This window comes from Panulirus ornatus, chromosome 1 (genome assembly GCF_036320965.1).
Source record: "Panulirus ornatus isolate Po-2019 chromosome 1, ASM3632096v1, whole genome shotgun sequence".
In the NCBI taxonomy this organism is placed as follows: domain Eukaryota; kingdom Metazoa; phylum Arthropoda; class Malacostraca; order Decapoda; family Palinuridae; genus Panulirus; species Panulirus ornatus.
Genome location: NC_092224.1, coordinates 27,435,700 through 27,463,305, shown reverse-complemented (window position 1 = coordinate 27,463,305; position 27,606 = coordinate 27,435,700). Strand labels below are relative to the sequence as shown.

Genomic DNA, 27,606 nt, shown 5'->3' with positions numbered 1-27,606 from the left:
ACACTTGGGTGCATGAAATTCAAAAGCCAATTATTTTTCCACTGACTACGCACAATCAAAACACCGATTATTGTGTTCAGGGATCTGTCAGACAATCTGAAATTTATTGCAAGATCACAAAGCTAAACTGAATCAAATTTTGCCCAGCTATGTTATCTATTTGTTGAAGGACATGGGTCTAGACTTACATACAACTCATTGATATAAGAGAATAAAAATGTTCTCGGATGATATCTTGTAAAATGATGTGTGAATGATACTTTACATGTACAATGGCCGATCGCACTATAGGAAAAAAAAAAAAGAATGTTTAAACACTAAAAAAGTTGAGTTAAGAATGCGTTGTTGCACTTTGGAGTGACGTAGCATTGGCTGGCATGACCATAACCCCCGGAGAATCGATCTAAGAAACCCAGTAACACTGATGTTAACACCAGCACCAAGGATTATTACTGTGGACGCTTCAGGTACCACTGTCAGTATCGTTCCCTGACAGAAAAGTATGTTGAGGCTTGTCCAACGTCCGTTACTTCCACGTACACGAAGAACACCTTCACGTGTGTGTCCAGCCTGATCTAAAAGCAAATACGATTTCTTAACGTAGAAAAGTTTACTTTACCTTGCGAAAACATTTTTCTTAAAGTGAATATGTATTTCACGCAGAAATTTCTTTAGTAAGAGGAAAACGGATTTTCATGTGTGAACATTATAGCAGACTGTCGTATTCCGCTTTATTGTGGCTAACTTGTTTTACTCGTTTTAATATCTAAGTTTTGCTTCGTGGTTCTTCAGGGGGTGATTAACGAAGTCAGCGGAGACCCAGTAATATATCCACTTACAAATACAAAGCAAAAGAGCAACGTTCCTTGCAACTCGGTCATTTTGAGTACAAAATATTTGATCCTAGAAAACTTTAGTTGATTATTCCATAACCCATGGCCTCAAACAGGTTAGCCATCCAAGCAACGGATTGTTATTCAACAGTATACAGTACTGCTGCTGCTGCTGCTCAATATACTCCCCAACTCGGCCGCCTGAAGCAGAATACGGAATCTGGAATTTCTTGACCCTTGCGCCACAAGGAGGAGAATGAGTAAAGCGGCCATGATCACGCCATACGCATTCTTCTTGTGACATTCTTGTGTAACCTCCAGGAGCAAGAAGGGCGTGGCTGCACCATCAGCCTTTACAACCACCATGAAGGGGGTTCGGTAAGTGAAGAGGAACCTGTCCAACTTGGTGGTCATCTCCGGTTCAAGGCTCGAGAGGAGGAAGTAGATCAGGTCTGTTGCAAGTGATAACTCTTGTAGACCCAGCAGCAGCACCACCACCACAGGGTCTCCTACATCGTTGTACCTGTGGCGTAAGCTGTCCATTGTTGGCTTATTCTCCCTCGATGAGAGGGACGTATTCTTACCGAGGTTAGGCTTATATCTTTATCTTTTACCCAGGCTATCGAGCTTCCTGTATCCTGTATCCTTTCTTACCACAAGAAAATGAAACACGATAAGCTCCCAAGTGCACTTTTACTTAATGATCACATAACAGTCAGTGGTTATACGACAAAGGGACGTAATTAGGACACCATTGGGCAAACAAGTGACTACCCTAATGGAGGTCGGGTACGTTAAGTCTGGCATCAAACGTATCATGAAATCTATTATGTGGACAAGAAAGGGAACTGTTTACAAATTCTATGAACAATAAAGCTACCCAATTTGTATAGACCTTTACTAATATTAATGTAACAATTATTTGTGTATTTGATAAGAGAAGATTCAATGATACTTCTCGTGGTACAAGAGTTAGAGTTAATAACTGAGATGGTATAACTCCAATCAGTACAATGATCAGGATTTTTAAGGCCAGTGTATTGTCTATGATGGTAGACGTCAAACGGTACTTCTGTTGGGCTTAAATAAGTTTACTAATTATTGGCACCTGATTAGGTGGATTGTATCCATGAAGCATGTTCCACGTGTATAGAAAAATTACATGTTATAGAAATATATTAACTACTGAAGTGCGGTTACACCTTCATATATATATATATATATATATATATATATATATATATATATATATATATATATATATATATATAATATGTGTGTGTGTGTAAAATTACCTGTTTGGGACATCCACCTGGGTACCGGAGTTTTGGGTGGGGAAGACAACTAAAATTAGTGATTTGCGGTAGAAATGAAGGTCAGAATCGTTCAGACCATCAGATAAACAAACTCACCCAACCCAAACCTAACCTAACAAACCTAACCTAAAATTCTCTGGGTTGGGTGAAGCCTTACGCTTTTAAAGGATTTTAGGTCTTCCTTTGGTACACAGGATGACTTCATTTCAGTAGAGCTCATTCCTCATGTACACTACCGTGCTGCTGCACAAATGTTTATTTACATCGTGTGTGTGTGTGTGTGTGTGTGTGTGTGAGTTTAATCAAAACATTACCTATTTGCACCGTGTGTGTAGTGGAAGGAGATGGAGGGAGTCCTACACAAGGGGCAGCATTGTGTATGTGTGTGTTTTCACCTACGAGTTTGAGAGGAGAAGGTTGGGGAGTGGACGCTGATGAAAAAAAGCAGAAATTACGAATGAACCCGATCACAGAAGAGGCAAAGAAAAAAGTACAGCAACTCAGCCTGAGCCTCTGGTCAACACAGAGAGGAGAATGATAATAACGGTGATGAAATAATTGCGGTGACTGTGGTAGGGCGGGCGGGCGACAGTGGCTGGGTATACATACATTATCCAGTGTTTGTGTCTAGCCCTGACCCTCTCGCATAACGTCAACTGTTCTCTCATGAAAAAAAAATAATAATAACTTTAATATTCTTTCCACTGTGTAATTCTGTATCTCTCAGGAACACAGGCACATCCTAACTCAACTCATTGAATTAAAAGCTTAGTAAAAGTTCTCAGAAGGTGTGACTGTGTACGCGCCTGTCTCTCACTGGGGCCGTGGTGGGGACGATCGAGTGGGATCGTTGGTCGGTTGTTTGGGCTGTAGGCCTATCGACTGCTAGGGGTCACTCATGCTACAAGTGGGATCGGAGAGACTCATTCCGCGTGATAAGACGCTGTATCAGGCAGCACTGCCAACTCACACTTCTCACTACACGCTCGGTGGGGAAGTTATCAGGTGATTCTTTGATTCGCGTATCTTATCAAGCGATTACCTTGATATGAATATCTTGCATACCTCTCTATGTCTGAGCTATCTATGACAACTTAAATACGTACGGAAAAAGCAGTTCTCAGCGCCTACCGTAGTGATATGGTGAACTATAGATAATAAAGATATTGTATGTATAAAATAGTTAAAACGTACACAGTAGTCGTGATGTTACTTCACAGTAAACGAGTACCATTATAAACGGAACTTTATGAAAGTCGTTATTTGCTAGACGTGTGAGCCTGACTCGACTGCACTTTACACCAGATAATGACGGAGGTATGCCGAAAGATGGTCAGTGTTTCATACTGACAGAGGTTTGCCGGACGATGGTCAGTGATGTATAATACTGACGGACGTTTGCCTGAAGATGGTCAGTGCTGCCGGACGATGATCAGTGTTGCCAGACGATGGTCAGTGTTATATATTGAACAACAACACCGATGCAGCCCGAAGTACATCACTGTAAATAACTATCATCCAAGGCTTCAGAATCTGAGAAACTGAAGCTTCGACGGCAGGGTAAATGAATTCATAGGCAATGTCCTCCAAAGACGTTATACACAAGACTAACATAGCAGCTGCCTGCTCGAGATTACATGGCGAGTAGTAAGTCATTTTGGCGAGGCTGTATCGCTGGGAGTACAATCTCGTTAAAGAACTTTAACCTGTAAAGGAGTTCATCACTTCCCTGATACTGAAAGTAGCGCACGCAACCTTAGAGCTGCAGGAGCTCTTGGAATGAAAACGGAGTAACTCTGGCATCATTTTAAGAAAGGGATCTTGTCCACGACCACCGGTTGGGACCACAGGTTATATGATGGATGTAAGTCTGGTGGGTTGGAGTTTAAGACTGGGTAGGGAGGTTGGTTGTTTAGTGTTTGTTGGGTTATTTCAGTGTGTATGTGTACTGTCAGTGTCACATTTGTTGGAGGTGAGGGGCTCTGTTAGTGGAGGTTGTTGAGTGTGAGGAAAGGCTAAGCTTTTCATTTTTAGAGCAGTGAAAATTAACAAGAACGGTTCAAGGTGCATAATTACTCCCCGAATTCCTTGTTCAAAAACATTTTTTTTTTGTAACAAACATATGATTGTTTCTGATGCATATTGCTGCTTTCACTCAATATTTTTCCAGTAAAATTCATCACTTTACAGTAACATTCCCTTTTGGAGATACAAAGAAACGTTCGTATTTGGTTTTTGCGATAACGGCAGAACAAGCTGTTGATGCACTTCACAGAAATCAAAACTATTAGCTTCATGATAGTAAAGCTTTGTCTTCTAATGCACCTGGGTTCGAGGTCTGGGGAAAACTGAGGTGGTTGACGCTGCCCTGGGATTGGGCGGAGCCAGGTAAACACAGGTCATGAACAACCATCTGATCATCGAATCCTTAGTTCCAGCGAGTCGTTTTTGACAAACACTTGACACCAGATATTTTTGATAACTTTTGCAGTTACATGGGTAACTCTAGTAAGTTATCATGGATATGGCACTATTATCATTTTTAATCAACATACTCTATGACCATAAAGTACATGGCCTATCGACTGACAGAAATCAGCAGGACCATCAGCTACACTTTAATTCTATAATTTCAACCCAAATACACCCTTTTGTGTGTGTGTGTGTGTGTGTGTGTGTGTGTGTGTGTGTGTGTGTGTATGTGTGTGTGTGTGTGTCTTTATTGTACTTTTAACGTCTGAATTTGTATTGTGTATAATTCAATGAGTAGAAGAATGCGGCTGCTTGATAAGACATACATACATGCTTGATAAGACATACAATGTGGCAAGAGTGTAGTGTCCCCTTAAATGCTGACGTTTTCTGTAACATTTCACTGTTTTCTCTTTCATTCCACCTTCGTGTAATGTCTCTTGATAAACTCGACTTATGAATGCTCAGGAGCTCTGTTTACTTATCTTTTATATTTTGAAACTAATTCTCACGTATCGCAAGCCTACAAATACTGTTAATCATTTTGTAAATTGTATATCAACAGTAAGTTGATATACGTCGAAGAGATGAAGCTAGGACTGTTATATTTCTCTCTTGTCTCCCCTGATGATGTGATTATTGCACGAAAGTGCACTTGGGAACTTATCGTGTTTCATTTTACCTGTGGACTCATTGGAATATATATATATATATATATATATATATATATATATATATATATATATATATATATATATATATTTTTTTTTTTTTTTTTTTTTTTTATACTTTGTCGCTGTCTCCCGCGTTTGCGAGGTAGCGCAAGGAAACAGACGAAAGAAATGGCCCAACCCCCCCCCCATACACATGTACATACACACGTCCACACACGCAAATATACATACCTACACAGCTTTCCATGGTTTACCCCAGACGCTTCACATGCCTTGATTCAATCCACTGACAGCACGTCAACCCCTGTATACCACATCGCTCCAATTCACTCTATTCCTTGCCCTCCTTTCACCCTCCTGCATGTTCAGGCCCCGATCACACAAAATCTTTTTCACTCCATCTTTCCACCTCCAATTTGGTCTCCCTCTTCTCCTCGTTCCCTCCACCTCCGACACATATATCCTCTTGGTCAATCTTTCCTCACTCATTCTCTCCATGTGCCCAAACCATTTCAAAACACCCTCTTCTGCTCTCTCAACCACGCTCTTTTTATTTCCACACATCTCTCTTACCCTTACGTTACTTACTCGATCAAACCACCTCACACCACACATTTTCCTCAAACATCTCATTTCCAGCACATCCATCCTCCTGCGCACATCTCTATCCATAGCCCACGCCTCGCAACCATACAACATTGTTGGTACCACTATTCCTTCAAACATACCCATTTTTGCTTTCCGAGATAATGTTCTCGACTTCCACACATTTTTCAAGGCTCCCAAAATTTTCGCCCCCTCCCCCACCCTATGATCCACTTCCGCTTCCATGGTTCCATCCGCTGACAGATCCACTCCCAGATATCTAAAACACTTCACTTCCTCCAGTTTTTCTCCATTCAAACTCACCTCCCAATTGACTTGACCCTCACCCCTACTGTACCTAATAACCTTGCTCTTATTCACATTTACTCTTAACTTTCTTCTTCCACACACTTTACCAAACTCAGTCACCAGCTTCTGCAGTTTCTCACATGAATCAGCCACCAGCGCTGTATCATCAGCGAACAACAACTGACTCACTTCCCAAGCTCTCTCATCCCCAACAGACTTCATACTTGCCCCTCTTTCCAGGACTCTTGCATTTACCTCCCTAACAACCCCATCCATAAACAAATTAAACAACCATGGAGACATCACACACCCCTGCCGCAAACCTACATTCACTGAGAACCAATCACTTTCCTCTCTTCCTACACGTACACATGCCTTACATCCTCGATAAAAACTTTTCACTGCTTCTAACAACTTGCCTCCCACACCATATATTCTTAATACCTTCCACAGAGCATCTCTATCAACTCTATCATATGCCTTCTCCAGATCCATAAATGCTACATACAAATCCATTTGCTTTTCTAAGTATTTCTCACATACATTCTTCAAAGCAAACACCTGATCCACACATCCTCTACCACTTCTGAAACCGCACTGCTCTTCCCCAATCTGATGCTCTGTACATGCCTTCACCCTCTCAATCAATACCCTCCCATATAATTTACCAGGAATACTCAACAAACTTATACCTCTGTAATTTGAGCACTCACTCTTATCCCCTTTGCCTTTGTACAATGGCACTATGCACGCATTCCGCCAATCCTCAGGCACCTCACCATGAGTCATACATACATTAAATAACCTTACCAACCAGTCAACAATACAGTCACCCCCTTTTTTAATAAATTCCACTGCAATACCATCCAAACCTGCTGCCTTGCCGGCTTTCATCTTCCGCAAAGCTTTTACTACCTCTTCTCTGTTTACCAAATCATTTTCCCTAACCCTCTCACTTTGCACACCACCTCGACCAAAACACCCTATATCTGCCACTCTGTCATCAGACACATTCAACAAACCTTCAAAATACTCATTCCATCTCCTTCTCACATCACCGCTACTTGTTATCACCTCCCCATTTACGCCCTTCACTGAAGTTCCCATTTGCTCCCTTGTCTTACGCACCCTATTTACCTCCTTCAGGAACATCTTTTTATTCTCCCTAAAATTTACTGATAGTCTCTCACCCCAACTCTCATTTGCCCTTTCTTTCACCTCTTGCACCTTTCTCTTGACCTCCTGTCTCTTTCTTTTATACTTCTCCCACTCAATTGCATTTTTTCCCTGCAAAAATCGTCCAAATGCCTCTCTCTTCTCTTTCACTAATACTCTTACTTCTTCATCCCACCACTCACTACCCTTTCTAAACAGCCCACCTCCCACTCTTCTCATGCCACAAGCATCTTTTGCGCAATCCATCACTGATTCCCTAAATACATCCCATTCCTCCCCCACTCCCCTTACTTCCATTGTTCTCACCTTTTTCCATTCTGTACACAGTCTCTCCTGGTACTTCCCCACACAGGTCTCCTTCCCAAGCTCACTTACTCTCACCACCTTCTTCACCCCAACATTCACTCCTCTTTTCTGAAAACCCATACTAATCTTCACCTTAGCCTCCACAAGATAATGATCAGACATCCCTCCAGTTGCACCTCTCAGCACATTAACATCCAAAAGTCTCTCTTTCGCACGCCTGTCAATTAACACGTAATCCAATAACGCTCTCTGGCCATCTCTCCTATATATATATATATATATATATATATATATATATATATATATATATATATATATATATATATATATTTTTTTTTTTTTTTTTTTTTTTTGCTTTGTCGCTGTCTCCCGCGTTTGCGAGGTAGCGCAAGGAAACAGACGAAAGAAATGGCCCAACCCACCCCCATACACATGTATATACATACGTCCACACACGCAAATATACATACCTACACAGCTTTCCATGGTTTACCCCAGACGCTTCACATGCCCTGATTCAATCCACTGACAGCACGTCAACCCCGGTATACCACATCGATCCAATTCACTCTATTCCTTGCCCGCCTTTCACCCTCCTGCATGTTCAGGCCCCGATCACTCAAAATCTTTTTCACTCCATCTTTCCACCTCCAATTTGGTCTCCCACTTCTCCTCATTCCCTCCACCTCCGACACATATATCCTCTTGGTCAATCTTTCCTCACTCATTCTCTCCATGTGCCCAAACCATTTCAAAACACCCTCTTCTGCTCTCTCAACCACGCTCTTTTTATTTCCACACATCTCTCTTACCCTTACATTACTTACTCGATCAAACCACCTCACACCACACATTGTCCTCAAACATCTCATTTCCAGCACATCCACCCTCCTGCGCACAACTCTATCCATAGCCCACGCCTCGCAACAATACAACATTGTTGGAACCACTATTCCTTCAAACATAGCCATTTTTGCTTTCCGAGATAATGTTCTCGACTTCTACACATTCTTCAAGGCTCCCAGAATTTTCGCCCCCTCCCCCACCCTATGATTCACTTCCGCTTTCATGGTTCCATCCGCTACCAGATCCACTCCCAGATATCTGAAACACTTTACTTCCTCCAGTTTTTCTCCATTCAAACTTACCTCCCAATTGACTTGACCCTCAACCCTACTGTACCTAATAACCTTGCTCTTATTCACATTTACTCTTAACTTTCTTCTTTCACACACTTTACCAAACTCAGTCACCAGCTTCTGCAGTTTCTCACATAAATCAGCCAGCAGCGCTGTATCATCAGCGAACAACAACTGACTCATTTCCCAAGCTCTCTCATCCACAACAGACTTCATACTTGCCCCCTCTTTCCAAAACTCTTGCATTCACCTCCCTAACAACCCCATCCATAAACAAATTAAACAACCATGGAGACATCACACACCCCTGCCGCAAACCTACATTCACTGAGAACCAATCACTTTCCTCTCTTCCTACACGTACACATGCCTTACATCCTCGATAAAAACTTTTCACTGCTTCTAACAACTTGCCTCCCACACCATATATTCTTAATACCTTCCACAGAGCATCTCTATCAACTCTATCATATGCCTTCTCCAGATCCATAAATGCTGCATACAAATCCATTTGCTTTTCTAAGTATTTCTCACATACATTCTTCAAAGCAAACACCTGATCCACACATCCTCTACCACTTCTGAAACCACACTGCTCTTCCCCAATCTGATGCTCTGTACATGCCTTCACCCTCTCAATCAATACCCTCCCATATGATTTACCAGGAATACTCAACAAACTTATACCTCTGTAATTTGAGCACTCACTCTTATCCCCTTTGCCTTTGTACAATGCACGCATTCCGCCAATCCTCAGGCACCTCACCATGAGTCATACATACATTAAATAACCTTACCAACCAGTCAACAATTCAGTCACTCCCTTTTTTAATAGATTCCACTGCAATACCATCCAAACCTGCTGCCTTGCCGACTTTCATCTTACCAAATAGCGTCCTAGCTTCGTCTCTTCGATGTATATCAACTGACTGTTATATTCCTCTCTTGTGTCTCCCCTGATGATGTAATAATTATACGAAAGTGCACTTGGGAACTTTTCGTGTTTCATTTTCCCCGTGGACTCATAGGAATATACATATATATATATATATGTATATATATATATATATATATATATATATATATATATATATATATATATATATATATATATATATATATATATATATATATATATATATATATATATATATATATATATATATATATATATATATATATATATATATATATATATATAATGGGTTTTAGAGGAACTAAGAAACGGAAAGAATAAGATAGCCTGGTAAATCAGTACACGGTATCTTTTGAACTTTATTGTACATAACAAGTAAGTGTTAGTGATTGATGGTGTACGTACCGTGCGGTGTCCTACCATGACCTTTGCCCTGGACGACACCATCAGTAGCATGACTAATAATACCAGTGTCATCAAGGGGTTCACCCACAGGACAGGTCAGGTATGTGCTTGCAAGCAACTCAACGCTGGTCTCGAGGTCGGTAACATGAACAGTAATTCTAAACATGGTTGTTCCAGTTGGTTCACTCGTCTGGAAAGGCTTGGCATATAAAGTTGTACAGCTCGTTGTCGGCTCCGTCAGCTAAGTAGCCAGTATTGGAGATGGTGAGGTGGTTCTCCGCGTTGCTTCCGTCAGGCTGGCCTGGATACCAGAAAGGCACACCCATTGTCACCAGGTCGTTGTTCCTGACCCACCTCCATATTCCCTCGTGACCCACGTCTGACCCACCGATCCAGTAATGAACCTTCATGTCTGGAACAGAGACGGGCATTTTTCTATACTGCTTTTGAGATAGAATAGTTGCGAGATTTGCTTTCGGGAAGTTTGAGAAGTTAAAGAAGAGAGAAAAGTTGTGAGGAATTTTCGATGGAAGATGGGTAGAAACTGGTTCATGGATTTCGTCTACCCCACTGAGACATCCTGTCTACGTCTGAGTTTACTAAAGAAGTGTCGAGACGAGATGCAGATCGGGTGAGAGAAGAGGGAGCAAAACTGAAGGAAGTGGAAGAATGCGGTGGTGATGCCACACAATGTCAAAGCTTTGGATATATCATTGGCACTGGCTTTCCAAATGTTGTATGGCACAGGCTTTCCTAAAGTTGTATGGCACTAGCCATCCTAAAGTTGCTTGGCATTGGCCTTCAGAATTTTGTATGGCACTGGCTTTCCTAATATGATATGGCCTTGGCCTTCCTAATGCTGTATGGCCTTGGCATTCCTAATGCTGTATGGTACTGGCCTTCCTAATGCTGTATGGCGCTGACCTTCCTAATACTGTATGGTACTGGCTTTCCTAATGCTGTATGGTATTGGCCTTCCTAATGCTGTATGGTATTGGCCTGCCTAATGCTGTATGGTACTGGCCTTCATGATGCTGTATGGTACTGGCCTTCATGATGCTGTATGACACTGGCTTTCATAACGCCCGAGACATGTTTTAGTATGCCCCTCACCACCTTCAAGTAATCTTCCTCACTCTCGTGAACTCATGATGGTACAGGTCTCATCTCCCTGGCTCATACATTCCCTGTCTCCCCACAAGTCCCTCAGACAGCCTAGCCTCCACGTCTTCACGCTGACACTTACGCAGGCTGTAGGCAAGGTAGTTCCAGATGTAGGAGAGCTGGGAGCAGTCGTCCAGGATGGCCAAGTCTGTATATCTTGACTGGGGTAAGTTTTGGCAAAAGTGTCTCGCGTCAACCCTGCAGTGGGAGACAAGTTATAAACTTACTCCGAAATGGTGTAACATCTACAGATGTTGTATACAGTTAGGAGAGCTCCTTATCTAATTCGTATTCACCACTCTATCATTACTTTTGAAATGAAAGCTAGTAAGTAGGTAAAACAACATCAATGATCCTTGAAGAATCCTGTTTGCCACGTTTGTAGATACAATATGAGGTTTATTATATTTTTAGAATAAAGTTTATATTATCTGTTCTTATTTCATGTTTATCATTCGTTCATATTTCATGATGTTTCCTTTGGAGTAACAATACATAACGTCTATAGATACTATAAGGAAAACAGATACAGTGTCATAAGAAAGGCTGAAATGAATAGGAAGTCATACTTACCAATTCATTTTCTTTTCTGGCGGGACGTGTAGGCAGGAGTAGTTACCAATCAGAATAAAGGGGTCATGGCAAGTCACTGAAGGAAGAAATGTTAAAGTTACAATACACATGGCAGTGATGTATTGAGGATGGCACTGAACACTTGAGAACGTCACTGGAACCAAGTGAGACGCTACAGGCCTGAAGAACATCCAACACTGTGTTGTACAGTGAGAGGATAGAGACAACAACTTGATAACTGGAGCAGCACCACCTGGTGTAGCACAGCAGCACCACCTGATGTACCTAAGTAGTACCACCTGATGAAGCACAGTAGTACCACCTGATATAGTACAGCAGCACCACATGAGATAGTACAGCAGCGCCACCTGAGATAGTAAAGCAGCACCATCTGATGCAGTACAGCAGCACCATCTGATGCAGTACAGCAGCACCATCTGATGTAGTACAGCAGCACCATCTGATGTAGTACAGCAGCACCATCTGATGTAGTACAGCAGCACCATCTGATGTTGGACAGCAGCACCACCTGATGTAGTACAGCAGCACCATCTGATGTAGTACAGCAGCACCATCTGAGGCAGTACAGCAGCACCACCTGATGTTGTACAGCAGCACCACCTGATGTAGTACAGCAGCACCATCTGATGCAGTACAGCAGCGCCACCTGAGATAGTACAGCAGCACCATCTGATGCAGTACAGCAGCACCACCTGATGTAGTACAGCAGCACCACCTGAGATAGTACAGCAGCACCATCTGATGTAGTACAGCAGCACCACCTGAGATAGTACAGCAGCACCACCTGATGTAGTACAGCAGCACCACCTGATGTAGTACAGCAGCACCACCTGATGTAGTACAGCAGCACCACCTGAGATAGTACAGCAGCACCACCTGATGTAGTACAGCAGCACCACCTGAGATAGTACAGCAGCACCACCTGATGTAGTACAGCAGCACCACCTGATGTAGTACAGCAGCACCATCTGAGATAGTACAGGAACACCACTTCACCTCAGACAATAATAAAGTAATGAAAATTTCCATCTGACTTAATAATTGCACTAATTCAGGTTTAGTTCTCCATCAGCTTCAGATCCTTCCATCAAATCACCTATGGAAGGGCTGCATTAATGAGAGCATATTCTCGTTAGAAACCTTCTCACTTGAAAGATGACTACGTTTCCTTGCCACTGGGAATAGCGTAGCCTTGGGCTGCAAGAGCCTATGGAAAGAGGTTCTTAATAACAATAGGACTCTTGAGAAAGTTGTTTTGGGCTGCATCTTGAAAACAAGGGAATGTATACTCCTTAGGAGTGAGAAGTTTGGCAAGACTGTACCATTCCCAGTGACACATCCTCGCCAAAGGTGACCCTTAAGCAGAGGTATAACCTCAAGCAGGAGGATTATGTATGATACATCGAGGAATATGTATGAAGATGTCGTGGGCTGCGTGGATTACCTACCCTGGGCGGCCGACGAAGGCAACATGGTCGCCACCATCAGCGCCACCGCCACCAGTGATACACACGTCGTCATGGCGCTCCCTCAACTGGCCTGGCCTCGCGCCCGTACCTCTATCTATACAGGTACACCACCCTCCTCCACCTCCCCACACAGTCCGAGATCATCAGCTTCGGTTTCAAAAAACTAACTTCGACACAGTTCCTCCGCGTATCCACCCTGTGGTAAATGCCTTTAACTGGAGGTAACAAGACGAGAAATTGTGACGAAATCAGAGTACAAAAGGAGCTATTGAGCTCAGGATACCCTTACATACACACCGGTCAGTATCCGGGGCGACGCAGGTGTATATATGTATCACATTTTCACACACCTTTCCAGGTAGTTTGAGGTTAACCTGGAACTGATATCCCTGAGTGTCCCGCTGCCAAACAGATCATTGTTTATATACCAACACTCCCTCACTTGATGTGTAGATCCACCAGTTGACTTCATTGTTTTCATGTGTCTTGCTCTCTCGATAACTCTTGATGTTGAGCATCTCTAATGTCTTCTATCATTCTGTTGTTGGCAGTCCTTTTCTAGTATTATTGGTCGATGAAACGGCTGCATTTGAGTTACAGGCACCACTAAGAGCCTTTGCTATCCGGCGCTGCAAGATTGAATGCTATGTTTTTACTGACTGTAGACCGGACTCTGTTTTTATGGAATAGGATCCACAACTCCTAAAAACAAGTTCGTTGCTGTATTTTCTTGTCTTCATCTCTATCTTGTCAACAAACTGTTACCTAATTATCTGGAATTACAAACTCTAGACGAAACGAAACGTACGATATGAGCAAGGATGCTGAGACGAAGGGTGTGTAGTTGGTTCATCTTTGTTGCTCTTCTACTGAAGGCTGAAGGCCTGTAGCACAGATGTTTGTATAGGCTCGACCAGCTGGTGAGAGTACTGGTGGTGAGTCAGTAGTAATCATTCGTATTCCATATTAGATTTTCATTTCCAGTTTCAGATGTGCAATAAAGATATTTTTTCAATCATGATCTCTTCTGCCCTCACTAAAATAGAGCAAAACAAAACTTTTACTAATACTTTTTTCTTTTTTTTAAACCAAATCACCAAACTGGTTATCTTGAATAGTTCTCCTTAGAGTTTCATCCTAACAGGAGCGTTTCGTTTCCCCTGTGGTGTAAGAGGCATCAGCAGAAGCTCAAGAGACCATATCTATCACAACATAGGACAACGTCTGTATGTTTAAACGGCGAGGTTTAATGGAAGCGTCCCTGGCCCGTCGATGTAACGTACACATCATAAGGTTTATCGCCCTGAGAGACAAACAAGTGACTATGGGAATTTTTATTGCCTGTGGTGTGAACTTCTGCAGGCAGTGGGTCACCCTCCCTGGTGGTGTGATAATGGCCACTTCAGGCCAGCACGACACGACTGCACCGGGCGAAGGACAGTGAACCTCGTGTGAAGGAGGAGGAGGAGGAAGAGGAGGAGGAGGAGGAGGCAGGATGAGGAAGGGAGGGAGGGAAGGCAACAGGTGGAGACGTAGGAAATATATGTACCACTCTACTTACAGGTTAAGGTCTTCACAAATTGACAGGCTTGACTGATACTCTTGTACAGAGCATAAATCTAAATTTCTGTTTTCCCTTGTACGAACATTAGTGTGTGAAATGTTTCATCACTGCTCAACCCTCTGGCGTCCCTCGTGCAAACACACACACACACACACACACACACACACACACACACACATCCATCACTTCTGAACCTTACCCTTTCACTCTTACGTCATCCGCTAAAATTTTGTCCCCAAGAGACCTTTCTTGGGGCCACAAGGTCAGCCCTGTTATGAAGACCTGTAAGTAGGCCCAAGGCACCTGCCGACTTATTCCACGTGTGGTGTCTAGCGAACGCCTGAGTTACACGAGCTCTGGGCTGCTGCCGAGGCCATCCAGAGCATCCTGCCTTAGTGTGAGTGTATGATGCCTCAGTAACAGAAGTGGGTATCATCGGGTCTGAGCACGACAGTCCAAGCTTTACGTGTGATGACCTGGTCACTGACATGAGGGTCGGGTCAAAGCTCCTATCTGCGAGTCATACCATCGTGTTTTAGTGGTAAATGATAATGTAAGCTGTTCGTCTCAAAATCTCTAAATCAAAAGATTCCTGAATCTAACTCCTCAAAGAAGTATATTGCACTAAAAGACGACGAAAATACCGATGTGCAGAAGATAAGCATCTGGTGGGTCGACGCTGACTAATGTTGCAGGGACGGCCTGTGAAATGACAGTCTGGTAAATGATAATGATTTTTAGTTCATGTTGGAAGCGGTGCGGTCACAGGTGCCTGTCTCTCAAGAGCCACAACTATCACCTCTCATCACTCGGCTGAAAGGGCAATGGTTGGGTGAGGTGGCCCAGGTTGATGAGGTGAAGGCAAGGTTGGGGAGGGTTGTTGAATCAGAGGATCAGTGTTGAGGTGATGAGTTGTGACAAGTTCTTGGGTTGATCCAGTGAGTAAGGACGGAGGAGAGTTGACCATGAAGAGAGAAAGTAAAGACAGAGTTGGATGGAAGACTCCATATGGTGAAGGGTATCTGAGGAGACCAAGATAAGTCACCGCACTAGCCTTGGGTACAGGCCAACCTCCCACCGACCCTCATCAGACTACCAAGAATCGAATGCGAGCACCACATCTGCGTGCGATAAGGCAAGCATGAGACCATCGGTGAGGGAATCTTGGCGAAAAAGACAAAAAAAGGAAAAACTTTGCTTAAACATACCCAAATGAGGACAAAGGTAGAGACACATGACATGAGAACCTTACATGTGTATCAGTACAAAGTGAGCAAGACAAAGATGTTAGTTCCTCGAGTAGTGTGTGTTCTCCATCTCCTTTGTACTATATATATATATATATATATATATATATATATATATATATATATATATATATATATATATATATATATATATATATATATATATATATATATATATATATATATATATACATATATATATATATATATATATATATATATATATATATATATATATATATATATATATATATATATATATATATATATATATATATATATATATATATATATATATATATATATCATCCCTGGAGATAGGGGAGAAAGAATACTTCCCATGAATTCCCTGCGTGTCAGAGAAGGCGACTAAAAGGGGCGGGAGCGTGGGGCTGGAAATCCTCCCCTCCTGCTTTTATATTTCCAAAAGAAAGAACGGAGAAGGGGGCCAAGTGAGGATTTTTCCTCTAAGGCTCAGTCCTTTGTTCTCAACGCTCCCTAGCTAACGCGGGAAATGGCGAATATATATAACATTTACAGTATATATGATGCATGAAGGACTGAGCAAGCAAGGAAGGGCGTGGAAAATGCCTACATATGTCGGATGAAGTGATCAACAACCGTGAGGGCTTTCAACGTTGGGCCGGACCAGCGGCAAAATTAGCGATCATAGGCTGAGGAAGATGGCTGGGCTATGGGCACGACGTGGGGCGAGGAAGTACTCTTTGTGTGGTGATATACAGACGTGTGTCTTGCTCAGTTTCTCTGAAGAAGGCTCAGCGCAAGCCACTATTAGTATCCCAAATATTACCTTATAAAGGAGGCGAGCACAAAGTTTATCTTTTTTTTTGAGCGAGATTCAAGAATCTATAGTACGCATTTGATTGTCTTAAGCGTCCTTTGCGCCGAAGGTGATCCCCTTTCATTCGAAAGAAGAAAAAGAAAAAAAGAAAATCACGAAAGAATTGCCGTAAACATTTTTCATCTTTCTTATGATCCTCATTTTTAGATTATGTTTTTGAGTATGAAATGCTGTGTCAACGATACGGTAAAACAAGAAAAAGAAAAATCAAAAGCCATATCACCAGTCTGGTAAGCAATCCTGGTGGGAGTAGTCGGTGATAGGTGTGAGACCTGTGCAGCTGGAGAACATTTGCTTGATTAGAGGCAGGCAAAGAAAACGGCTCCTCCTGTACTCATTGAGGTAACAGCAGCAGCAGCAGCAGTACATCGGAGGAGTACCTCAGTCATTTAACTCACGCAGTATTATGAAACCAAGACGTTGCACAGCTGACACGGAAAGCATGTGGATCACTTTGTCTCGTCTGAGAGCAATACGAGACCTTTTAGTTTAATTTATCAGAAATATTCATTTCTCTTTTCTGGGAATTTTTTGATTCATACTGGATTTTCTATTAGGACAGAAACGTAATATGAAATAGAGTCTAATTATCAAAGTAGCTCTGCAAACATTACTAAATGTATTCGGGTCATATGCTGTTTGGGTCAACGGGTTACGGCTCGAGTAGGTCACGGGTCAGATGCTGGGCGGGTTACGCGGGGTCACGGGTCAGATGCTGGACGGGTTACGCGGGGTCACGGGTCAAGACTGGTGACTCGTTTCTCACTCTTCCACTTACCCATGCTGATAACACTTCACTTAAGAGAAAGAAAAAAAAAAAGAACATAAAGAAAGCAGATAAGCCAGGACTCACACAGTACAAGAGGTCCAAGCACTGAAACCCACGATAGATGATTTCCCAATCCTTTATCATGCCATCCTATGCTAGGTCAACATCACTAACCAAGCCAGCATATAACACACACTACAGAGACAAAACCATTTCTCAGTACCAGATGTCATAGCACAAACCCAGATTCAAAGCAACGCCCTTATTAACCTAATCACTGACAGGTAAACACCAGAATGGCTCTCCTTTAACATAACAAAATCCACAGCAACCAAGTCTGGCGCAGGCTAAGGAAGATCCACACTTACCGCACTAAACCTCACACATGAAGCGCTTCTAACCCCATCCAATGACATCCCTGCTCAAAAAGAACACACAAACATACTAATGAAACACTACTCAAATATCAGTCACATACCAACGACATGGTATGAAAGTCACGAAGAAACTGCACAAATTCCATCCTAAAACAAATGCTAACCAACCTTTCACTCTAAGTGACACAAACATAGCAATCGAAACAGCAGAGAACTCTAACAACAGTTCTCGCCAGCATATTAAACGTCCACATAAAACACTTTGGCCCAGCAGCAATTAAAGACAAACATCTTCAACCAGTCCTTGTTATACAACAAAATCACTAACATCTTGAAACTTATCAACACAATGAAAGATCTAAAAATCTGCAAACCACCCGACTTTCTCTCCTCTTACCTCGCTATGTCACTTCTGTTTTCAATATCCAAACTATGAAAAATAACCACGATAAAATGAAATAAAGTGTCCCACTCTCACCTAACAACGTGGCTTTAAACCCAGTCACTCAACAAACATTACGCGAAAACCTCACAAATCACAGCTTAGATGGCTTTCACCAGCCACAGTCCCTCTTAAGCTCAGTTTGTCGCAGCAGACATCAATAATGAATTTCATGTAGTCATCTGACATATCCTCACCCAAAAGATATTTCACACCACCCTCTACCATAACGACGAAAATTTGTTGTCCAGCTTCATTGCCGGCCTCTCCGCCTAAACTGCACACAAAGATTTTACCTTTATTTGTGATCTACAATGCGGTTCCCAAAGAGGCAGTTCTTTCTCCCACTCTCTTCAATCTTCTACTTGACCTCTCATCACCTTCTGCAAACCTGAATTTGAAGGTCCTGTCACATGAGGACGACCTTACAGTCACATCACAGCACTCTAACACTACGCAAGCATAATAAGAATAGTGCCAAACCCGAAACAGAATACTTGCATCTTTACAGATTTATTCAGTTACCCTTTTAACCTCAGACAGACACGAATCCATCCTGCATTCGCACGTCGCCTTGATTGGCTAATTGTTCCCACTCAACAAAGTACCAACTGTTCTGGGCATCATGTATGAGACACACATGACATTCACTCCCCATATCAGAAACTTCAGCACAAAAGCAACTGTCAAATTTTATGCAGATGTCATCAGATCAGTAACTGGCACTAGATTCGACAACACAAAAGAATCCCATAATATCCTCTACAAGCAATTCGTCCGCTCCACCTTGAACTATGCCTCTCCTACCAGGTCATCCACCCAATCCAAAGCAAATATAACGAACCTACAGATTACACAAAACAGAACACTCAGGACAATCACTAGCTGCCTGGCAACTATTAACACCCAGAAATTACACAACGAGACAAGCTTCCTCCCAGTGCTAATCCCATCTCAGTGTTCATATTTCTTTTTAGTGCAACGCTCAGTACCTCCTAATTCACTTACCACACACACACACACACACACACACACACACACAAACACACACACACCTGTATTCATTTGTTTAATAATAATTGCCCCAAGACCACTTTCTCGAAAGGGACCAGCTGGAGTTTACAAGACTACTCTCTTTCGTCAACTGATGATGATACAGCCTCTCCTAAGTGACTTTTCACTCGCAGTGTAACTTCAAGTGAAGCCCGGTAACAAATATACTTTAATTTTCTTTCAAACTTGTTCCCCGTTTCCTGAGTTAGCGAGGTAGCACCAGAGATAGACGAAGAAAGGCCGTATTCGCTCACATCGGTTCTCAACCGTCATGTGCAATGCATCGAATCCCCAACCCCCTGTCCATAATCAGGCCCTAAAGATATTTCCATGGTTTCCCCCGGCCGCTTCACATGCCTTAGTTCAGTCCACTTACTGGACGTCGACCCTTGCATACTAAATCACTCCAGTTCCCTCTATCCCGTTCATGCCTTTCACCTTCCTGCATGTTCAGGCCCCCAAGCACTTAAAACCTTATTCACTCCATCCTTCCATCTCCTGTTTGGTCTTCCTCTTCTTGTTCCCTCCAATGCTGACGAATGAATCCTCAACAGCTTTCTCTCTACACAATATATTCGTATGACATTTCACAATGCCTCTTTATGAACCCAATCATATGCTTTCTCCTGATCCATAAATGCCACATACATATCCTGTTACCCTGATTATTTCTCACACATTCTCCAAAGCAAATACCTGATTCACACATCCTCTGTCACTTCTGAAATCACATTGTTCTCACCTATACCGATGCCTTGCGCATGCTACCACCCTATCTATTACCACTATCCCGTAAGACTTAGCAGATACACTCAACAAAGTTATACCTCTGTGATTCGAACACTTATCTTTATGCAAACTCCTGCCTTTATACACTGGCATTACATATGTATTCCGCCAATCCTCAGGCACCTCCCCATGATCCATACATGCAATGAAAATCCTAGCTAACCAATGAACAACGCGCCAGCCTCATTTTCTAAAGAAGTTCAACTGCAGTCTTATCCACTCCAGTTGGCTTGATGCATTTCATCCAACACAAGGCTTGGGTCTTGAAAGGTATCTGGACTTTCCAGATCCTTCTGTTCTCCACCACTAAAGCTTAAAAGATTAAGAAAGAAGCATGACTTGGTATGACATCCTCGAAATATGGGAATTAGTGATAAAAGCCTCTTGACGATTCCTGTCCACATCTAACTTTTCACCTCTCATTTGCATCTTTTCTCCTGGCTTAATTTAGGCAGAACAGGAACTGATAGCCAAAGATTTAGAAAAAAGAAAGGGATGAATATATTAGTTAGTTATCAAAGTGTGAATTAATACAAAGTTAAAATGATCACATCGTTATCAATCTTCTCAGTTGGGTGCTGCCGCGGCATCGTGTGAAAGCTAGGCTATAAATAGAGCAGTAGAGGGAGACGAGTGACCAGTCAGTCAGACGAAGACGATGAGGCTTGTGTTATCGTTAGTGGCGGCTCTGCTCGTTACAGCTGCTGCTGAGGGTAAGGTCTCCCTGACAACTGTCATCACTTGCTGGGTTCTTTTAACTTGTAGACGTACTATATACTGAAGTTTGCGACAGATATTCTGAACGACTGAAATTTGGTAAAACCTTCAACAAGGCAAACACCAACTGTTGCTCAGGTTGGCGGCCTCTGCCCAGGTCTCAGTAAGCATAGAGATCAATAAGACTTGAGAGTTGTTATGAATAAGATTTCTGGCTAGTTCACGGGCTGCAGAAACAAATAAATCCTGTCTGTGAATGGATAATCAATACTTTAATCTGCTATGTATAATCCCCCGTGTCAGTAGATGACGTAGTGGTCAATCGTGTCTTAGAGAACAGTGTCACAGTGTTTTTCTGCCTGGGAGCCAGAGTCCGTCTTGCTTCTCTGGGTATGACAGCCCACAGGAAGAAGGAATGATGGCAAATGTAGCCCCTCAATAGCGACATGCAGGAAAAGTACATGGGTGAACACACACACACACACACACACACACACACACACACGTACATACATACATTACATACATACATACATACATTCAGTTCGTTTATGTGTTTTAAAGTGTCATGTATCTAAACCTCTATATCTATATCTATCGATCTATCTATCTATCTATCTATCTATCTATCTATCTATCTATATATATATATATATATATATATTTATATATATATATATATATATATATATTTTTTTTTTATACTTTGTCGCTGTCTCCCGCGTTTGCGAGGTAGCGCAAGGAAACAGACGAAAGAAATGGCCCCCCCCCCATACACATGTATATACATACGTCCACACACGCAAATATACATACCTACACAGCTTTCCATGGTTTACCCCAGACGCTTCACATGTCTTGATTCAACCCACTGACAGCACGTCAACCCCGGTATACCACATCGCTCCAATTCACTCTATTCCTTGCCCTCCTTTCACCCTCCTGCATGTTCAGGCCCCGATCACACAAAATCTTTTTCACTCCATCTTTCCACCTCCAATTTGGTCTCCCTCTTCTCCTCGTTCCCTCCACCTCCGACACATATATCCTCTTGGTCAACCTTTCCTCACTCATTCTCTCCATGTGCCCAAACCATTTCAAAACACCCTCTTCTGCTCTCTCAACCACGCTCTTTTTATTTCCACACATCTCTCTTACCCTTACGTTACTTACTCGATCAAACCACCTCACACCACACATTGTCCTCAGACATCTCATTTCCAGCACATCCATCCTCCTGCGCACAACTCTATCCATAGCCCACGCCTCGCAACCATACAACATTGTTGGAACCACTATTCCTTCAAACATACCCATTTTTGCTTTCCGAGATAATGTTCTCGACTTCCACACATTCTTCAAGGCTCCCAGAATTTTCGCCCCCTCCCCCACCCTATGATCCACTTCCGCTTCCATGGTTCCATCCGCTGCCAGATCCACTCCCAGATATATATATATATATATATATATATATATATATATATATATATATATATATATATATATATATATATATATATATATATATATTGATACTGTCTTAGTTGATATAGCAGAACTAGCGACGGTAATACAACAGCACCACTCATAACAGTACAGCGCTAACACCGTCCAAAGTAAAACGGCGCGATTTTAGGTAGTACAGCAGTACATCTGAGATAGTACAGCAGCACAACTTGAGATAGTACAGCAGCACCAACAGTTTGGTAAAGTGTGTGGAAGAAGAAAGTTAAGAGTAAATGTGAATAAGAGCAAGGTTATTAGGTACAGTAGGGTTGAGGGTCAAGTCAATTGGGAGGTGAGTTTGAATGGAGAAAAACTGGAGGAAGTGAAGTGTTTTAGATATCTGGGAGTGGATCTGTCAGCGGATGGAACCATGGAAGCGGAAGTGGATCATAGGGTGGGGGAGGGGGCGAAAATTCTGGGAGCCTTGAAAAATGTGTGGAAGTCGAGAACATTATCCCGGAAAGCAAAAATGGGTATGTTTGAAGGAATAGTGGTTCCAACAATGTTGTATGGTTGCGAGGCGTGGGCTATGGATAGAGTTGTTCGCAGGAGGATGGATGTGCTGGAAATGAGATGTTTGAGGACAATGTGTGGTGTGAGGTGGTTTGATCGAGTAAGTAACGTAAGGGTAAGAGAGATGTGTGGAAATAAAAAGAGCGTGGTTGAGAGAGCAGAAGAGGGTGTTTTGAAATGGTTTGGGCACATGGAGAGAATGAGTGAGGAAAGATTGACCAAGAGGATATATGTGTCGGAGGTGGAGGGAACGAGGAGAAGAGGGAGACCAAATTGGAGGTGGAAAGATGGAGTGAAAAGGATTTTGTGTGATCGGGGCCTGAACATGCAGGAGGGTGAAAGGAGGGCAAGGAATAGAGTGAATTGGAGCGATGTGGTATACAGGGGTTGACGTGCTGTCAGTGGATTGAATTAAGGCATGTGAAGCGTCCGGGGTAAACCATGGAAAGCTGTGTAGGTATGTATATTTGCGTGTGTGGACGTGTGTATGTACATGTGTTGGGGGGGGGGGTTGGGCCATTTCTTTCGTCTGTTTCCTTGCGCTACCTCGCAAACGCGGCAGACAGCGACGAGGTATAAAAAAAAAATATATATATATATATATATATATATATATATATATATATATATATATATATATATATATATATATATATATATATATATTCACATTTACTCTTAACTTTCTTCTTCCACACACTTTACGAAACTCAGTTACCAGCTTCTGCAGTTTCTCACATGAATCAGCCACCAGCGCTGTATCATCAGCGAACAACAACTGACTCACTTCCCAAGCTCTCTCATCCCCAACAGACTTCATACTTGCCCCTCTTTCCAAAACTCTTGCATTCACCTCCCTAACAACCCCATCCATAAACAAATTAAACAACCATGGAGACATCACACACCCCTGCCACAAACCTACATTCACTGAGAACCAATCACTTTCCTCTCTTCCTACACGTACACATGCCTTACATCCTCGATAAAAACTTTTCACTGCTTCTAACAACTTTCCTCCCACACCATATATTCTTAATACCTTCCACAGAGCATCTCTATCAACTCTATCATATGTCTTCTCCAGATCCATAAATGCTACATACAAATCCATTTGCTTTTCTAAGTATTTCTCACATACATTCTTCAAAGCAAACACCTGATCCACACATCCTCTACCACTTCTGAAACCACACTGCTCTTCCCCAATCTGATGCTCTGTACCTGCCTTCACCCTCTCAATCAATACCCTCCCATATAATTTACCAGGAATACTCAACAAACTTATACCTCTGTAATTTGAGCACTCACTCTTATCCCCTTTGCCTTTGTACAATGGCACTATGCACGCATTCCGCCAATCCTCAGGCACCTCACCATGAGTCATACATACATTAAATAACCTTACCAACCAGTCAACAATACAGTCACCCCCTTTTTTAATAAATTCCACTGCAATACCATCCAAACCTGCTGCCTTGCCGGCTTTCATCTTCCGCAAAGCTTTTACTACCTCTTCTCTGTTTACCAAATCATGTGAATAAATGTGAATAAGAGCAAGGTTATTAGGTACAGTAGGGTTGAGGGTCAAGTCAATTGGGAGGTGAGTTTGAATGGAGAAAAACTGGAGGAAGTGAAGTGTTTTAGATATCTGGGAGTGGATCTGGCAGCGGATGGAACCATGGAAGCGGAAGTGGATCATAGGGTGGGGGAGGGGGCGAAAATTCTGGGAGCCTTGAAGAATGTGTGGAAGTCGAGAACATTATCTCGGAAAGCAAAAATGGGTATGTTTGAAGGAATAGTGGTTCCAACAATGTTGTATGGTTGCGAGGCGTGGGCTATGGATAGAGTTGTGCGCAGGAGGATGGATGTGCTGGAAATGAGATGTTTGAGGACAATGTGTGGTGTGAGGTGGTTTGATCGAGTAAGTAACGTAAGGGTAAGAGAGATGTGTGGAAATAAAAAGAGCGTGGTTGAGAGAGCAGAAGAGGGTGTTTTGAAATGGTTTGGGCACATGGAGAGAATGAGTGAGGAAAGATTGACCAAGAGGATATATGTGTCGGAGGTGGAGGGAACGAGGAGAAGAGGGAGACCAAATTGGAGGTGGAAAGACGGAGTGAAAAAGATTTTGTGTGATCGGGGCCTGAACATGCAGGAGGGTGAAAGGAGGGCAAGGGATAGAGTGAATTGGAGCGATGTGGTATACCGTGGTTGACGTGCTGTCAGTGGATTGAATCAAGGCATGTGAAGCGTCTGGGGTAAACCATGGAAAGCTGTGTAGGTGTGTATATTTGCGTGTGTGGACGTATGTATGTGCATGTGTGTGGGGGGGGTTGGGCCATTCCTTTCGTCTGTTTCCTTGCGCTACCTCGCAAACGCGGGAGACAGCGACAAAGCAAGAAAAAAAAATATATACATATATATATATATATATATATATATATATATATATATATATATATATATATATATATATATATATATATATATATATATATATATATGGTGAAGTACCTGAGGATTGGCGGAATGCATGCATAGTGCCATTGTACAAAGGCAAAGGGGATAAAGGTGAGTGTTCAAATTACAGAGGTATAAGTTTGTTGAGTATTCCTGGGTAATTATATGGGAGGGTATTGATTGCAAGGGTGAAGACATGTACGGAGCATCACATTGGGGAAAAGCAGTATGGTTTTAGAAGTGGTCGAGGATGTGTGGATCAGGTGTTTGCTTTGAAGAATGTATGTGAGAAAAACTTAGAAAAACTGATGGATTTGTATGTAGCATTTATGGATCTGGAGAAGGCATATGAGAGTTGATAGAAATGCTCTGTGGAAGGTATTAAGAGAATATGGTGTGGGTGGCAAGTTGCTAGAAGCAGTGAAAAGTTTTTATCGAGGATGTAAGGCATGTGTACGAGTAGGAAGAGAGGAAAGTGATTGGTTCTCGGAGAATGTCGGTTTACGGCAGGGGTGCGTGATGTCTCCATGGTTGTTTAATTTGTTTATGGATGGGTTTTTTAGGGAGGTGAATGCAAGAGTTTTGGAAAGAGGGGCAAGTAGGCAGTCTTCTGTGGATGAGAGGGCTTGGGAAGTGAGTCAGTTGTTGTTCGCTGATGATACAGCGCTGAGAGCTGATTCGGGTGAGAAACTGCTGAAGCTGGTGACTGAGTTTGGTAAAGTGTGTGAAAGAAGAAAGCTGAGAGTAAATGTGAATAAGATCAAGGTTATTAGGTACAGCAGCGTTGAGGGAGAAGTCAACTGGGAGGTAAGTTGGAATGGAGAAAAAACTGGAGGAAGTGAAGTGTTTTAGACATCTGGGAGTGGATTTGGCAGCAGATGGAACCATGGAAGCGGAAGTGAATCATTGGGTGGGGGAGGGGGCGAAGGTTCTGGGAGCGTTGAAGAATGTGTGGAAGGCAAGATCATTATCTCGGAAAGGAAAAATGGGTATGTTTGAAGAAATAGTGGTTCCAACAATGTTATATGGTTGCGAGGCGTGGGCTATAGATAGAGTTGTGCGGAGGAGGGTGGATGTGTTGGAAATGAGTTGTTTGAGGACAATATGTGGTGTGAGGTGGTTTGATTGAATAAGTAATGAAAGGGTAAGAGAGATGTGTTGTAATAAAATGATATATATATATATATATATATATATATATATATATATATATATATATATATATATATATATATATATATATTTGCCGGGGGCTGCGTGGATTACCTACCCTGGGCGGCCGACGAAGGCAACATGGCCGCCACCATCAGCGCCGCCGCCACCAGTGATACACACGTCGTCATGGCGCTCCCTCAACTGGCCTGGCCTCGCGCCCGTACCTCTATCTATACAGGTACACCACCCTCCTCCACCTCCCATACACTCTGGTATCATCAGCTCCGGTTTCAAGGAACTCATCAGACCGCTAACTAACGGACTACCCAAACCTTGCCCAACGCTACACCAATTTGCGGGAAATATTACAGAAAATGTCGTTCGAAGTACAGACCAATTTGTCTCGCTTCGATTTTAGGTAAAGTATCTGAAACAATACTTAGAGATAACTTCGTTAGATTCCGAGATGAAGATAGATTGATAGCCGACCATGAACATGGTTTCTGGAGTATAGAGATCATGATGAACGAATGTGATTGAATTTCTTATTAAAAGACAACTGGGACTCATGTTGCACCGTTTCTTAACCTTGCATGTATGTGCCATGTACGTACACGCAGAAGAAACACCACCCCAGCCGAAGCCAGGTACCCAATCACCGACCAGCCCTTGGGGGAGGATGAACATCTGGGTAGGATTTCGGCCGACCGCCACAGACAGGGTGTGAATCCATGTGGGTTCGACCCCGGGCTGGTCCGTTCAGACTCGTGGTCAGTAATGCTAACCCGCCGTAG

The 27,606-nt window shown here is 42.5% G+C and overlaps 1 protein-coding gene and 1 long non-coding RNA gene across 3 annotated transcripts in view; one reads left to right on the top strand and one right to left on the bottom strand.

The window, feature by feature from the left end:
• Positions 1-10,072: 10,072 nt before the first annotated feature.
• On the bottom strand, positions 10,073-27,022 carry LOC139765663 (perlucin-like protein). Of its 2 annotated transcripts, none has more exons than XM_071693420.1 (4): positions 26,928-27,022; positions 11,869-11,944; positions 11,378-11,493; positions 10,073-10,543 (listed from the first exon to the last, which is right to left on the bottom strand). In XM_071693420.1, exons 1-4 carry the CDS (start codon positions 26,998-27,000, stop codon positions 10,314-10,316), a joined length of 495 nt encoding a protein of 164 aa, XP_071549521.1. In that variant the 5' UTR covers positions 27,001-27,022; the 3' UTR covers positions 10,073-10,313. The 2 variants fall into 2 exon arrangements, with proteins under 2 accessions (XP_071549521.1, XP_071549605.1); XM_071693504.1 differs by lacking the exon at positions 26,928-27,022 and adding an exon at positions 13,338-13,470.
• LOC139765886 (uncharacterized) overlaps positions 16,505-27,606 on the top strand; it is a 29,310-nt gene continuing 18,208 nt past the window's right edge. Inside the window, exon 1 of the long non-coding RNA XR_011716755.1 lies at positions 16,505-21,174. This is a non-coding gene — a long non-coding RNA (uncharacterized lncRNA). The remainder of the gene's footprint in view (positions 21,175-27,606) is intronic.